Source organism: Chiloscyllium punctatum, chromosome 33 (genome assembly GCF_047496795.1).
Source record: "Chiloscyllium punctatum isolate Juve2018m chromosome 33, sChiPun1.3, whole genome shotgun sequence".
Lineage (NCBI taxonomy): Eukaryota > Metazoa > Chordata > Chondrichthyes > Orectolobiformes > Hemiscylliidae > Chiloscyllium > Chiloscyllium punctatum.
Window position 1 is genome coordinate 27496913 of NC_092771.1, and position 16523 is coordinate 27513435.

Consider the following 16523-nt stretch of genomic DNA (forward strand, 5'->3'; position numbering starts at 1 on the left):
AAAATTACACACTTATTCATATTTCAGATTTGAAATTTTGCATCTTGGATTCTTAACAATCTCCCACCCTCCACGTCTTTAGTTTGCTCACAGTGAAATTCTGTCAGGCTGTGTTAAGGAATTGAGGATATCTTTGACAGAAGGGAAACTCCAGTCTCTGTGTGGTTATTGTGGAAGAAATCTGCAGTTTGCATTGTGGTGACAAGAAGCATGGTGTGCGTGATGAATTGTGTCCAAGTATTGACTCATCTCCTCTTGTTGATTTATGAATTGAAATGTTAGTTTAGGTGAAAATTATGACCTCAATGGGAAACTGGCTTGAGGGCTGCTGTCTTCTAATAGCTTTTGCAGCTAAATGACCAACCATCAATCCAAAGGGACATTAGTCAAGGTTAATCAAGTTGGTAGAAGACTTGCATCTGTGATGCTGGGAACCTGGTGAATAGATCGTTCACCTGAGTTGATTTGACTTGTTTTAGTGATGCATTAATTCTGCTGTCAGTTGGATAATGCCTTCAAGCCAGTTCCTCAATGGTGCAGCCGATACGTCCTTAAGCAAGCATCATCAAGAATGTCACTTTTTATTCTGGAAAATAATTTATCGTGACACTTGGCATAATTCTTTAATTCAATGGGGAATGGTTGTGGACAACTGAAAAGAAGTGGGGGCTCCATGGACATCCCCAATTTACAAGGTTAGTGGAACCAAGCGTATGAATGCAAAGGAGGAGGATTGCAACCATTTTCAACCAGAATCTGAATGATAATCCATCTGTGCCTTCTTCTGAAGTCCCTGTCATCAGAGCTGCTGAGCTCCAGCCAATTCTAGTCACTCCTGCTGTTATCAAGAACTCATTGAATACAGCAGAGGCTGTAGACTGGGTATCATCCTAACTGTAGTGTTGAAGACTTGTGCTCCAGAACTAACCATGCCTGTAGCCAAACTGTTCCATAACAGCTGCAGCATTGACAGCCACTCAACAATGTGGAAAATTACTCAGGTATTTTTCATCCTAGAAAGCAGGACAAATCCAATGCAACAAGTTACTTTACCACCTGTCTAACCTGACTCTTCAGCATAATGATGGAAAGTGTCATAAACTCTGCTGTCAAGTAGTACTTGCAAACAACTGCAACCACTTTGGGTTTCACGAGGGTATTTCGTCTCCAGACCCTCATTGTAGCTTTGTCCAAGCATAGACAAAAAAGGTTGAGTTCCAGAGGTGAGATGAGAGCAACATAAGCAGTATTTAATTAAGTGTGGCATCAAGGAGCCTCGTAATATTGAACTTAATGGAAATCAGACAGAGGTTTTCAGTGGCGAGAGTCATAACTTGTACAAAGGAAGATCGTAGAGCTTGTTTAAATATTTTAGAGGGAGTTCTAACATCAGAGATCTTTTTAAAGTACAACCATGTTCAAAAAAATTATTTATTTACGTGATTTGAATGTTGCGAACATTTGTTACCCATCCCCAATTGCCCTTGAGAAGGTGATAGTAGGCTACATCCTTGAGCCGCTGCAGTCTATGTGGTGTAAGAATACCCACAGTACTGTAAGGGATGGAGCTGCACGATTTTGAACCACCAACACTGAAGGAAGCTGCAATATAGTTTCAAAGCAATGCAATGTGCATGTTGAAAGGGATCTTACACATTGGGGTGTTGCTATATGCCGACCACCATTGTCCTTTATTGTAGGTGCTGGAAGTCTCAGTCTGGAACATGCTGTTGATTGACTCTGTGTGTTGCTGCAGCAGTGCATTCTGTATATGGACGAGATGTTAAATTGCGGCACTGTTGCGGCCTTTGGAATTTCTCATGATGGTTTCTGAAGAAGAACCATCTTTGTTCCATCAATGGCACACCCCTCCCCCTGTGAAAAGGATGTTCGCTGATCGTACACTCTTCAGTACCATTTGCAACTCTGTAGATACTAAATTTGTTCATATCGTGACAACATTATGGCTTTGTGATGACTGGCAAGTAAAATAAAGTGGAAGGAAGTAAGTCTTTCAATAACATCATGGTTTTCATGATGTTTCAAAGTGCTTTGCAGCAGTGTAATTCCTGCCAGCGTTCCCTGTAATTTTCTTACAGGCTGTATGGGCTTCCAAAGCCCGTGCATAGCAGCAACTTCTAGAATTGGAAGTCAATGCCTCAACTAGTATGCTAATGCTGATCGTGTGCTCTGCTTAGAGCAAACATTGGTCACTGTTATTGTTCAGGAAATGTGACAGCAAAAATGCACACGGCATTATCCCACCCCTACTCCATAAAACAGTCATCTGCATTTATGATGATTTAGGGGATGCATTTTGGGACTGGAACTGGGGTAACTTAGCTGTTTAGCTTTTCAACTCACCTATTGAGGCAAATAGTGCCTTATAACATCTCATCCACATCTAGAATGCACTGCTGCAGCAACTCAGTGAGACTCAACCAACACTTGTTCCAAACCTGTAATTTCCAGCATCTACAAAAAAGGACAACCGTGGTAGGCACATGGCAAAACCCCCATTGTAACGCCCTTTCAACTGGTACATTACATTTCCTTGAAACTGTATGGCTGCTCCCTTCAGTCCTGGTCAGTCAAAATCCTGGAACTCCCTACCTTACAGTGCTGTGGGTGTTTTTACACCACCTGGACTGCACTGGTTCTTGGGGATGGGTAACAAATGCTAGCAACACTCATTGCATAAATGAACAAAGTTAAAAATCGCACAACACCAGGTTATAGTCCAACAGGTTTAATTGGAAGCACTAGCTTTCGGCTAGGTGATATCACCTGATGAAGGAGTGACGCTCTGAAACCTGTTGGACTATAACCTGGTGTTGTGATTTTTAACTTTATACACCCCAGTCCACACCAGCATCTCCAATCCTAAATGAACAGTTTGTTTTAAAAAGGTTGAATTTTAGAAGGATCTCTGATGTCTGATCTCCCTCTAAAATACTCATCACTTCTGTGTTGTTTTTGTAAAAAAAGTCCTCATGGTTATTGTTTTTAAGTCGCAAAGCTGGAAAAATATGAGAGTCTCCGGTCTCTTAGTTAAGAAAAAAAATGTTAAAACATGCACTTTGTTTCTCTTATTTGGGTAGAATGGGAATGTGCAGGATAAAGATTTGCAAATGAGCATCTGTCTGTCTGACTATGTATTAAAATTGGGACTTAATCAAAATCTTTAGTTGCTCCCATAAACTATACCTATCCAAGCAAATAGAAAGTATTTCATTACATTTCTGACTGGCATATTCCTTGTAGGTGATGGAAAGTTTTGAGAAATCAGGAGTGAACCATTGCCATCTAAAACTCAGTCTCTGATTTGCTCTAATAACTACAGTATTTATGTGGCTGTTGCAGTAAAGTTTCTGATGATTGGTGATGTAACCCTTAAGATTTGAATGGTGCGTCATTTGATGATGGTCATGTCATTGAATGTCAAGGGAAAGTTGTTCAGCTTGAAGGTGAGTATTATCACAAATGTTCCTTACCACTCCTCACTGAAAGTCACTGGGCATAAACCACTGCACTGACAAGATATCTGAAGACCATAAAAATACAAGCAAAACAGGGCGTTGTTCAGTAGCCATGATTATTAGTTAACAGATTTATTTAATAAATATATATATTGGTGCATTTACTGTAGTTAATCTGAAAACATTTGATACCTAAGCTGGTGTTTGTCACTAACATAAAAATAAGATGCATATTTAATGATCGCAGTTAGCTGAAAACCATTATTATCAATGTATGTGACGTACAATAAAGCCCTATACTCTCAGACTGAAGCCTTCATTCATATTGTCCTGTCCCCAGGAGTTCTCTTATATAAAGTTCAAAAAGAGAGTTAGTCAGCACTTGCTGAACTCAGGCTATGACAAAATGTTCATCATTCAATGTTATTTTGTATCTCTGAGTCACATTTAGAGTCATAGAGATGTACAACACAGAAGCAGACCCTTCTGTCCAACTCATCCGTGCCGACCAGCTCATCTACTCCCATTTGCCAACATTTGGCCCATATCCCTCTAAACCCTTCCTATTTATATACCCATCCGGATGCCTTTTAAATGTTGTAATTGGACCACCCTCCATCACTTGCTCTTGCAGCTCATTCCATGCACACACTGCCCTCTGCATGAAACAGTTGCCCCTTAGGTCCCTTTTATAGCTTTACCCTCTCACCCTAAATCTATACCCTCTACTTCTGGACTCCTCCACCCCGATTGATCCTATTCATATCCGTCATGATTTTATAAACCTCTATGAGGTCACCCCTCACCCTTCAACGCTGCAGGGAAAACAGCCCCAGCATATTCGTCCTCCCTGTAGCTCAAATCCTCTAACCCTGGCCACATCCTTATAAACCTTTTCTGAACCCTTTCAGGTTTTACAACATCTTTCCAATTGGAAGGAGACCAAAATTGCACACAATATTCTAACAGTGGCCTAACCAATGTCCTGTACAGCTGCAACGTGACCTCCCAACTCCTGTTCTCAATGCTCTGACCAATAAAGGAAAGCATACCAAATGCCGCCTTCACTACCCTATTTACCTGCGATTCTACTTTCAAGGAGCTATGAATCTGCAAGGTCTGTTTGTTCAGCAACACTCCCCGGGACTTTACCATTAAGTGTACAAGTCCCGCTAAGATTTGCCTTCCCAAAATGCAGCACCTCATTTTTATCAAAATTCAACTCCATCTGCCATTTCTCAGCCCATTTGCCCATCTGATCAAGACCCAGTTGTAATCTGAGGTAACCTTCTTTGTTGTCCACTACACCTCCAATTTTTGTGTCATCTGCAAACTTACTACCTACACCCAAATCATTTATATAAATGACGAAAAGTAGTGGACCCAGCACCAATCCTTGTGGCACTCCACTGGTCACAAGCCTCCAGTCTGAGAAGCAACTCTCTGCCACCACCCTCTGTCTTCTATCTTTGAGTCAGTTCTGTATCTAAATGGCTGGTTCTCCCTGTATTCTATGTGATCTAACCTTGCTAACTAGTCTCTGAAGGGGAACCTTGTCGGGCACCTTACTGAAGTCCACCACTCTGCCCTCATCAATCCTTTTTGTTACTTCTTCGGAAAACCCGAACAAGTTTGTGAGACATGATTTCCCATGCACAAAGCCATATTGACTATCCCTAATCAGTCCTTGCCTTTCCAAATACATGGACATCCTGTCCCTCAGGATTCCCTCCAACAACTTGCCCACCACTGACGTCAGGCTCCCTGGTCTATAGTTCCCTGGCTTTTTCTTACCACCCTTCTTAAATAGTGGCACCACGTTAGCCAACCTCCAGTCTTCTGGCCCCTCACTGACTATCGATGATACAAATATCTCAGCAAGGGGCCTAGCAATCACTTCCCTAGCTTCCCACAGAGTTCTAGGGTACACCTGATCAGGTCCTGGGGATTTATCCATCTTTATGCATTTTAAGACATCCAGCACTTCCTCCTCTGTAATATGGCCATTTTTCAAGATGTCACCATCTATTTCCCCATATTCTATATCTTCCATATCTTTCTCCACGGTAAACACTGATGCAAAATACTCATTTAGTATCTTCCCCATCTCTTGCGGCTCTACACGAAGGTCGCCTTGCTGATCTTTGAGGGGCTCTATTTGCTCCCAAGTTACCTTTTTGTCCTTAATGTATTTGTAAAAATCCTTTGGATTCTCCTTAACCCTATTTGCCAGGGCTATCTCATCTCCCCTTTTTGCCTTCCTGATTTCCCTCTTCAGTCATGATTTGGAGATGCCGGTGTTGGACTGGGGTGTACAAAGTTACAAATCACACAACACCAGGTTATAGTCCAACAGGTTTAATTGGAAGCACACTAGCTTTCGGAGCGATGCTCCTTCATCAGCCTTTTTTTATAGTCTCTGTCACTGCAATTGTTGCAAAAGAAAAGTCATGTTTGGCTCATGGGTGTTTTTGATGATATCGGTGCTTTTGGCCCAATCCCTAGTGCTGTTGAGCAGGGCTAAGAGTGTGTTTGCGGATGGAGAAAAAGACATCTTAAAACATTTTACGTTTTCAAGTTAAGTTTGAGGAGGAAGGCTGAAAGAATGTAATAAATTTGAATGAAAAACATAAAAAGACAATGAAGGGAAGTGAGAGGAGGAAGAAAAAGTAACTGAATGCACTAACTGCACTTGCCTATAAACCCATACTCTGACCTCCACTGGTTTCCTGTTCCCTTTGCGAGCACGCAACTTAATTTGTCCTTATCGAAAAATCATGCTTTCTATCTGTGTAACCATCTTCAGTCCCATCACTTTCTGAGCCATACATTTAGGCATCTTTCTCCAAGCCATTCAGACCCCTTAAGATCAAATCTGATCTGTGAGCTAACTCCATAAACCTGCCATGGTCTATATTTCTACTTTGTTCGGTAAAATCTATCAATCTTAGCTTTTAAATTACAATTGATGTAATATCAGTTGAATGCTCTCCCAAATGTCACCTCATTCTCTTTTATATCTGCAGAATCACTTGATTGGCTCACTTATTGACTGTCTGTTCTAGGATCCATTTCTTTCCTATGGTGTGAAGTGCCCTAGTGCTGTGTTAAACATATTGTGTCAGTGCAAATTGATTTTTGAATCTGCAGGAGAGGAAATTCGATGGCAAGTTCAAAGCAATGGAGGAATTTTTAAGGTTTTGTACGGGAGCAAGGAAAGGCAAAAGTGACTTTTTTTTTCCATAAGCACTCTATAAATGTCTGTTTGTCCCAGAATTATCAGCTATACATCCCTGGACTTAAATCTTGTGTGGGAATTTGAAATCCTTCCATTTAAAATTTTGTTATTTTGTTTTATGAGAAATCAAAAATTTACAAGTAATTATGTGCAAATTTTACTCATTGTTACCTAACTGTTCCCTTGTGAAGGAGGAACTTGCAATTATTTCATGCCTTTCAAAATCTCAGGAGGATCCAAAGCACTATTGTAATCATTGCTGTTTCCCAGCCAAACACTGCAGCCATTTTCACAGCAAGATTGGTTAATCAGTTGACACTTTTTGGTGGACTTGTCAGAGGGTAGCTGGTGGCTCGGACCATACTGCTGTCATGTTGTGAGGTCTTTTCTATCCATCTGAATTCTCAAAATTTAGGCGAACAGCTAAATAATGATCCTGGAGGATAAGCAGATCAGCACGTAGCCTTGAAAGGTGGACGTGGCTTTATTTACTTTTCTCTCATTCATTAATATGTAGATTAAGGTTAAATTCGCTTAAAGAGTCATACTTGATAGTTCAGTAGTTGAGGTAAATAATTGCTCCTTTCCATGTAATTGGCATCAGTCACACATTTGCACTGATGTTGCAAAATGGGAATTGTGTACTAATGTGTAATGATGCAGTGGATAAACACAGCTTGAATTACATTGCTCAACCTTCTAATTTTTAGTCATTCAACATAGTAAGTTGCAATTAATTGTGGTTACTATTAACCTTCTTTATGTTCTTCTCTCCAGTCTATTGTTTTTTAAAAAATAAATAAAGGTGGTAGCAAAGTGGGGAAACTAGTAACAAGAAGTATTGAGACTCGAGCATAGGACACTGTGGACTTGTGCATAAATTACTATTCTTACTGATTTATTTTTGGTCCTTCAACTTATTAGCTCAATTATTGTCAAGAGTCAGTGTTTGGTCATGTTCAGTATATTATGTTTAGAAATGGATGGAAGTTGATTGTTCCATTGTTTGAGTTTACAAATGGCGCGATAGATAAATCTCTGACATCAATAAAATTTGATCTGAATCACTGTCGATGAAGTGAATCTCTAAAGTTATTGTACTGCTTAGGAGTGTTATCAAGTTTGAGGTTTAGTATCTAATTTAGGCTGCTCTGCTCCACCTCCTACTAGTCAGTGAATCCCTACAGTGTGGAAACAGCCACTTGGCCCATTGAGTCCACACCGACCCTCCGAGAAACATCCCACTCGGACCCAATCCCCCTACCGTAACCCTGTATATCCCATGGTTAATCCACTTAACCTACACATCCCTGGAATCTTTGGGCAATTTAGCACGACTGTTCACCTAAATTGCATATGTTTGGAACTGTGGGAGGAAACAGGAGCACTGGAAGAAATCTTCGCAGATGTGGGGAGTATTTGCAAAATCCAAACTAAGGCTGGAGTCAGATCTGAGTCCCTAGGACTGAGGCAGCAATGCTAACCACTGAGCCACCGCGCCGTCCACAAAGCATTTAACTTCATTTTTAAAAACATACCAGATTCTCCTGGAAATATAGATGTAGCTCTCAATAGCTGTCATGGAAGAATCTATTTGAAGAGAGACCACAGTGTTAAATTTGGAATTTATGGAATCGTAAAATGGTTATAGGTGTAGAATGAGGTCATTCAGCCCAACTTAACTGTACTGGCTGTCTGAAAGAATAACTCAGCTAGTCCTACTTCCCTCCCCCTACCCTGTAACCCTGCAACTTTTTTTATCTTCAGGTAATGATTCCATTTTACTTTTGAAAGCTGTGGTTGAATCTCCCACCAACCTCCTTTTCAGAGAGTGCATTCTAGATCCTCACCATTCACTGCATGACACTTTTTATTTCCTCCCCACATGTTGCCATTGCTTCTTTTACTGAACATCTTAAATTGTTATCCTTTTTCAAGTTTTATGTTGTCTGCAAATTGTATCTAGTACACCCAATTCTGGGTCATTAATGTTTATCGGGAAGAATAATGTTCCTCATGCTGATCTTTGGGAATCCATTGCATACCATCCTCCAGACTTCAAATACATCCAGTATTCACTAAAATAAAACAAATAACTGTGGATCCTGGCGGTCTGTTTCAAACAAACTAGAGATTGCTTTCGAAATTCAGGAGGTCTGGCACCAACTGTGGAGAGAAACCACCGTTAATGCTTTGAGTCCAGTGATCCTCCTTCAGATTGGAAGCAGTTAGGAAAATTTGGTATTTATCCTGATGGTGGGGAGTTGGGGAAAGAGGGTGGGGTGGAAATCGAGTGAACAAGTAGGCAGTGACTGAACCCAGAGAGAGAGCGGGAGAAAGACCAAGAGACAGGGGAAAAATCAAGATAGCCAGACAAAGGGATTGCTGATAGTACGTCCGGGAAGAAGAGAAGCTAGATAAGTGATAATGGGGACTACTGATAGTTGAAAATGAGGTGGCTGTGGTGACAGCAATCCATTTCATGACTGGACTTTAAAGTTGTCGGAGTAGGTAATGGATAAGGAAGGAGGTGTTCATGCTCTGAAATTGTTAAACTCAATATTGAACCCCCAAAACTGTAAGTTACCAAAGTGGAAGATGTAATATTGTTCTTCCTCAAAGCTATACTCCCCACATCATCATCAGCATAAATACCACCTGTATCTAGCTGCTTCTAGTTCTGAAGGGTCACTGGACTCCATGTTAACTCTGTTTTCTATCTATTGATGCTGTCAAACTTGCTTATTTTTTCCAGCGACTTCTGTTTTCGTTTGACATTAACCACTGCTGACTGTTTCCTGTCACTCAGCCAAATTCATATCCATGCTGCTGTTATTATATCATTATTATTCCATGAGCTTGAGATTTGTTACATGTCTGTTGTACTGCACTTCATCAAATGTCTTCTGGAAGTCCACGTGCAACACATCAACTTCTCTGTTACCACCTCAAAAAAATGCCACCTAGTTAATGAGACAGTGTGTGCCCTTAACAGATTTATTTGGTGGGTTGGGGTGGGGGAGGGGGGAGGGGGGAGGGGGGAGGTGGAGGTTGGAGCATAAAGAATGGAGCTGGAATAAGCACAGCAGGTTAACCAGCATCAGAGGAGAAGGGGAGTCGATGCTTCAGGTCGGAATCCACGTTTATCTATATTTGTCCAAGTAACTGTAAATTTTGTTTGGACTTAACTGAAATTTTCTCATTGTTGAGATGAACCTTAAATCCTTATTTTAAAAAGGGTTTGACATCTACAGTTCACCAGTTCCTCTGGCACCACCCCCACCTCTGTGACTCTATGCCACACAACTTGGCAATTGCCACTTGTACTTCACTCAATATACTTGATGCATGTCGTCTGATTTTGGTGACTTATCAACTTTACATACAGCTAGCTACTATCCATTTTTATTCATTGTTATTCATTATTATGCCAATATTTTAATAGCCCCGTATTTTACTGTGTCTTGGGCAGGTTCCTCCTTGGTAAAGAGAGATGTCAAGTGTTCATTTCATCCCTTAGCTGTGCTGTCACATTTTTACTTATCAATTGCCAGTTTAAATTGTCCTTTTACAACCCTTTCACGACATATATACTATAAAAGATTGTTTGATCCCCATGTTTGTTAACTGCCAGTCTCTTCTTGATTTGCTTCTATGTTTTTTTCACTTCCCATTTGAAACTTCTGTGTTTAGCTTGGTTGTTTCTTGTTTTATCCACCTGACATCTGTCATACACACCCTTTTCTGCTTCATCTTAATCTGTTTCTTTTATCATCCTCCAAGCTCTGATTTTGCCCATCGTGGTAATATACCTTGGCTGGTTCCAATCTATCAACTCAGTGAAGGAAATTCGTTATTACAATTCATCTCATAATTCCGTTGGCACCCTTCAGTGTTACGTTGCCAAACTGTCGTCTCTTCACATTGACAGCATCCTGGTTGCTGGCATTTGTCTTCCTGCTGCTAGTGGTCAAACCAAACAATTATTGGTGGGTTTACAAAGCCGATGGCTTCAAGAAAAGCCTTTCATTTATTTTTAAAATTGTACTTTGTTTCATGATTTTCGTAGAGATAAATGTATCCAGCTCGTCTGGCTAGACGGCTGGCATGTTCTGAAAATTCAACCATAATGGGACTCAATGTCTAGCTGAAGGCAAATGGAATGTCGGCGTGTATGCAAGGGGAATGAAATACAGAAGTACGATATTTTATTGCAACTGTATACAAACGCATCTTGAGCACTGTGTACAGTTTTAATTTCCTTATTAGAGAAAAATATATACAGGTTGTTCTCTTGTAACATATGTTTCGTCAATGCGATTAGGCTGTAATGCAGTTGGTGAATTGGGGACCATTTTTTTTAAAAACGTGAGCTCCCATTGGCTATTATGCGATTCCGTCCCCGGTTACTTTAAGTCCACTCTAGGTGTTTACTTCAGATCAAACAACAGAGATTAGATGATGGGGCAAATTTTTTATGACCTTTATTGTTGATGTTTTTGAAAATGTTCTTAGAAATTATTGCAGGAGAAAAAATTTGGATTTCAAGATTCTCCTCGTTCTGGACAATGCACCAAGCCACCCTCCCACCATTGGTGAGCTTTCTGAAAACATCTTAGAGTGCTACTTCGACCTCTGAACATAACTGCTGTTATTCAGCCCATGGACCAGTGTGCAATAGCATCTTTTAAGGCTTATTATTTAAGACACACATTCAGGAAGCTGATTATAGCTACTGAGGGGGATAATGAGGACAATGTTCTTCAATTTTGGAAGAGCTTTACCATTAAGAATGTTAACATTAACATTGACATTATTGTGGAGGCCTGGGGTGACATCAGTAAGGTTCCTGCTTGCATGCATTTTGGTGGAAACTTCTCCCAGATTTCCTTCATGATTTTAAAGGTTTGAACCGTTAGAGGAGCTTCCAGCAATCAAAGAACATTGTGTTGCTCTTGCAAATCAAGTTGGATTTGAAGAAGTGGAGATTGACCTACAACAACTTGTTGCTACGAGAGAAATTGGAGCTCAAGATGAAGACAATGAAGCCCAGAATGCAGCACTACGTGAACTTTCCACCTCTATTTTAGCCTCTGTCCTGAGAGAAGTTGAGGAGCAGTTGCAGTTCTTAGAAGACAATGACTATAATGCAGAATGCAGCAGGATAGCAGTTTGTGGCATAAAGTCTTTATATGGCACCACCTGAACAGCTTCTTCATGAAAGGAGAAAACTGATAAAGCAGCAAAAACTAGATACAATTTTTAAGCCAACCCCCAAGAAACAGTCTGAGGATAATGAACCGCAGCCATCTACTTCTGGACTAAATAATCCTGCATCCAGAACTGCACTGAAAGTAGTGATGATGCTGATGATAACCCTCAGCCCCTGCCCTAATACAGTAGTGTAACTCAGCAAACTCAGAAACCCTATAAAGTGTTATTATTTCGTAAATATTTATGCTTTTAACATTTACTTAGACTGTGCTGTCATTTGAGTTAGGCGAACTAGTATTTTTGTTTTGAGTTTTACTGATATTTTTGGTGGTTCGCCCCAATCTTGTTTTTCCCATAGGCCCCGTTATTTCTATTGCCTGATTTTTCTATAACACTAGGTTGCACGAGAATGCATCTATCCCGTTATAGCAGAACAGACTGTATAAGCAGTTAGAGAAAGTTCACTTGCCTCACCCCTGGGATGATGGGCCTATCTTACGAAGAAAGATTGAAAAGATTTAAGCCTATGCTTGCTGATGTTGAAAAGAAACGAGAGATGATCTTATTGAAATGTGTAAGATCCTGAGGAGACTTGATGTTTCCCATTATGTAAAGGGTGAGAACTAGGGGAGAAAGTTGTTAAGAATATAAGATAAAGGTGGTTTTAAGATAAAGGTGAGAAAATGTTCACTGTGAAATTTTCTCCCCTGGAAAGGGGTGGAGGTTGGATGAATGAATTTATTTGAGGTGGAGCTAAGATAGCTTTCTGATAAAGGAGTGGAGGTTTGGGAGTTGCCAACAGTTAAGAGGAGACCACAACAGATTTTCCACGATCTTATTGAATGACAGAAGATCTGCAAGGCCTGGTCCTGCTCTTAAGTCCAATGTCCTATAAATTATTTGCCTTATGATTCTAAGTGTTCCTTACTATGGAATATTAGTGTGGTATCATTACCATAGTGCTACTCCTTAATGAAGATTAGGCACACCTTTATATTGGATCTCGGGCATCTGCGGATAAATAAGATTTGCCAGTTCTGGATTGTAAAGGAGACACTCCACAGATGACCTGAAGGCATATAACAGCAGGAAAAAGAATTGCCAATATAACCCTGTCTGACCTCAGTGAAGCTCCTGGACATCAGTGCAGCTGTTTCACAGCTGACCTTACTCATCATGTTGTCATGGAAAGAGGATATCACATTTGAGCAGCGTTACCAGATGCCTAGTTTCCTCCAGCAACTTAAATAGACTGCATATAGTCAATTGTACTGGTGAAATTGACAAAGATAACATCTAGTGGTTTCCTAGTGGTCTCCTTTTGATCATTGTATTTCTCTTGCAGCTGGTAGACTGGAAAGATCATGTCAAGATCTGAAACTGTACTGGGATTGATGGATTCAATAAGAATCTATAGTCTGATGAGGGTAACAGGCAAATAATTTGCATGGAATGCTTGACAAGGAATTGTCTCAGTAGGGGTTGCAATGGCTTTGGTTGCCTTTGGTTTTTTTAGGATAACAATTTTTTGCATCACATGTAAACTGGAGCACTCTCCTAATAGAAATGGAAAGAACTGTGGATGCTGTAAATTGCTGGAAAGCTCAACAGGTCTGGCAGCATCTGTGGAGAGAAATCAGAGTTAATGTTTTGGGTCCAGTGACCCTTCCTCAGAACAAAGGACAGTTGGACAGTCAAAGTAGTGGATAACGATCAGGCTAGGAGGATGAGTAGCTGTTAATGGGAACTGTTAGTGGACTGTGTGTCATAGCAGACTGTGATAACAAGGCACAGTGTGGGGAGATTGGGGTAAAGTCATGGGAGAGTTCAAACTAAAGTGATCGATGTCATGTCCAGAAGGCTGTAGAGTTCCTAAGTGGAAGATGAGGTGCTGCTCTTCCAGCTTGCACTGCGCATCATTGGAGCATTGCAGCAATCCTGAGACAGAGAGGTTGGCCAGGAAACAAGCAGCTGTGTTGATGTGGCAGGCAACTGGAAGGTCGCAGTCTCTTTTGCGGACAGGACATAGGTGTTCTGCAAAGTGGTCACCCAGTCTACGCTTTGTTACCCCAATGTACAGGAGACCACATTGTGAGCAGTAAATGCAGTAGACTAGATTGAGTAAAGTGCAAGTATAGTGCTGCTTCACCTGGAAGGTGTGTTGGGCCCTTGGATACTGAGGAGGGAGGAAGTAAGCAGACAGGTGTTGCAGGAGAAAGTGGTGTGGGGCTTTGGGGGAGGGGGGGGTGGTCTGTTGGGAGTGACAGAAGAGTCTCCTGAAAGGAACAGTTCCTGCAGAAGACTGGCAAGGGAGGGAGGGGAATGTGTGTCTGGAAGTGATGGAGCAGAATCAGTGGGCCAAATTATCTAATTGTGCTCCGATATCTTATGATCTTGAACACAGGAAATATCCAGGGCATGTATGAAAGAATCAAAAAGGCAACATTTTCAGCAGCAAAGAAAGCAGCTCGATTGAAAACAATAGAGGGCTGTGTCTTCTGGTCATAGTCTTTTTTAAGTCTTTGTCTCCACAAGGACTGTGTGTTGGTCACTCTAACATGTGCTGTCATGGATGAATGCATCTGCAGTTGGCAGATTGAGGGCAAGTATGTTTTTCCCTCTTGTTGGTTATCTCACCAGTTGCTTCAGATTCAGTCTAACAGCGCTCTCCTTTAGAACCCAATCAGTTTGATCAGTACTTCTGCTGCCCAGCCACTGTTAGTGGCTCTGCCAATGGAGGACGGTACGTGGTAATGAGCAGGAGATTTCCTTTCCCGTATTTAACCTGAAGTCATGAGACTTCATGGGGCCCAGAGTCAATGTTAAGGACTCCCAGAGCAACTCCTTCACTATGCCGCCACCTCTGCTGGGTCTGTCCTGCTGTTGGATATTGGATGAATCCAGGGATGGTGATGGTAATGTCTGGGACATAGTCATACACTCAGAGTCATACCTTACACACAATGTGAGGCTGCTGCTTGACTTGTCTGTGACACAGCTCTCCCAATTTTGGCAGTGGCTCCCAGATGTTAGTAAGGAATATTTTGCTAGGTCGACAGGGGCTGTGTCTGCCAGTTTTCTAGTGCCTCGGTCCATCCCAGGTAGTCTATCCGATTTCACTTCTTGCTGAGACTTCATCGTGATTGAAACAACCGAGTGTCTTGCAAGGACATTACGGAGAGACAGTTGTGTTGCTATGGTCTGGAGTCACATATAAGCCAGAAGAGGTGAGGATGGAAGATTTTGTTCCTTAAAGGACATTCATGAACCAGGTGGGTTTTTCCAACATTTGGCAATGGTTTCATGGTCATTAGTAGACTCTTGATTCCAGACATTTTATTATTTAGTTAAAATGGGGTTTGAACCCAGGTCTCCAGAAAATTAGCTGGTTTTCTGGATTAATAGTCTCCACATTAACGACCATTGCCTCCATATGAGGCCATTGCCTTTCCATCAATTACACCTCGTCTGATATGTTGGTAATTCTTGTAATTCCCACAGCAATCGATTAATGTCTCAAAAATAAATTCAAACGCCCAGTTAGCATTTAAAAAAGACGATACAACAGGATTTCACATTTTGAGATTTTTAATGTGACTGTTGCCTAAAAGCACCATCTTAACCATACTCTTTTCGAAGGCAACTTGCACTTTAAGCTTACAAAAATATCTCTTTCCCTTTAAAACTTACTATATGCAATTACAGCTCTTAAACAGCCACTACTGCTCAGAGCTTCCAGTGTATTCCGGTTTTCCTGAGAAGTAGGCAAGTGGTTGCTTCCAGGTGCTTCCCTTACTGGATTTAAGAAACTCTCCTGAAAGTAAACAGGAGTAAAACCTGTACCATTGATGTTTCTGTTTGGCTGCATAAATCTCCTGGAATCCTTTGGGTGTGCCTCCTTTGACTAGAATCTGGGGCAGGGAATGGTAGATTGAAGCCAGTACTGAACTGAAGAATGAAATTATAGTATTTAATTTGAGTTGGTGGAGGAGGTAGAGGTTGTAACGTTAGGTCATGAGTTTCTCTGAGGTGTACCTGTGTGACTTGAGCTGTTTATGTACGAAGAACTGGAGGAAGGAGAGTTCCCACCTGTCCATGGCGAAAGAGTACTGAATGTTTAATTTTTGTTTTCAGTTTACAGATCAAGAATGTGGCTCTCCATTTGTCTTCATTTGCACCAATCCCCAGGAACTGCTTGTGAAATTTCCAATTAAAGGACGCCACAAGATATGTAAGTGACTGGTTAGGGAACAAAGTCAGTGCTGACATTTGGTTCATGATATCGTTTTTAAAATCTAAATGTCTCTAAGATTCTAAAAGGGCTGCTTTACAAATGTTAATGCACTTCTGATACAGCTTTTCTTTTGTATTTTTGATTATTTTGTTTAAGCACTTACTATAAGAGTGGTACGGATGGTTTTTTTCATTCCTGTCCCATTTTTTATATTTGGAAATCGATATCTTTCTTTCCAACCACCTCATTTTAAAATTTCCATTTTTTTTTATAAGCCCCTTCACGGTCTTGTGGCCTCCTTTCTGTGTAATCTTCTCTAGCCCTTCACATCTCCAAATAGTACTGCTTGAGCACCACT

At 41.0% G+C, this 16523-nt stretch overlaps 1 protein-coding gene across 3 annotated transcripts in view; it reads left to right on the plus strand.

Annotated features, from left to right (window-relative positions):
• The window catches only part of trip4 (thyroid hormone receptor interactor 4), a 144211-nt gene that overhangs the window by 98124 nt on the left and 29564 nt on the right, over positions 1-16523 (plus strand). For 2 of the 3 annotated variants that reach the window (XM_072553223.1, XM_072553222.1), the window contains exon 12: positions 16066-16162. The exons of the other annotated variant lie outside the window; for it this stretch is intronic. In XM_072553223.1, coding sequence (XP_072409324.1) covers positions 16066-16162 — 97 coding nt within the window. The remainder of the gene's footprint in view (positions 1-16065; positions 16163-16523) is intronic. 3 annotated transcript variants of the gene reach the window in all.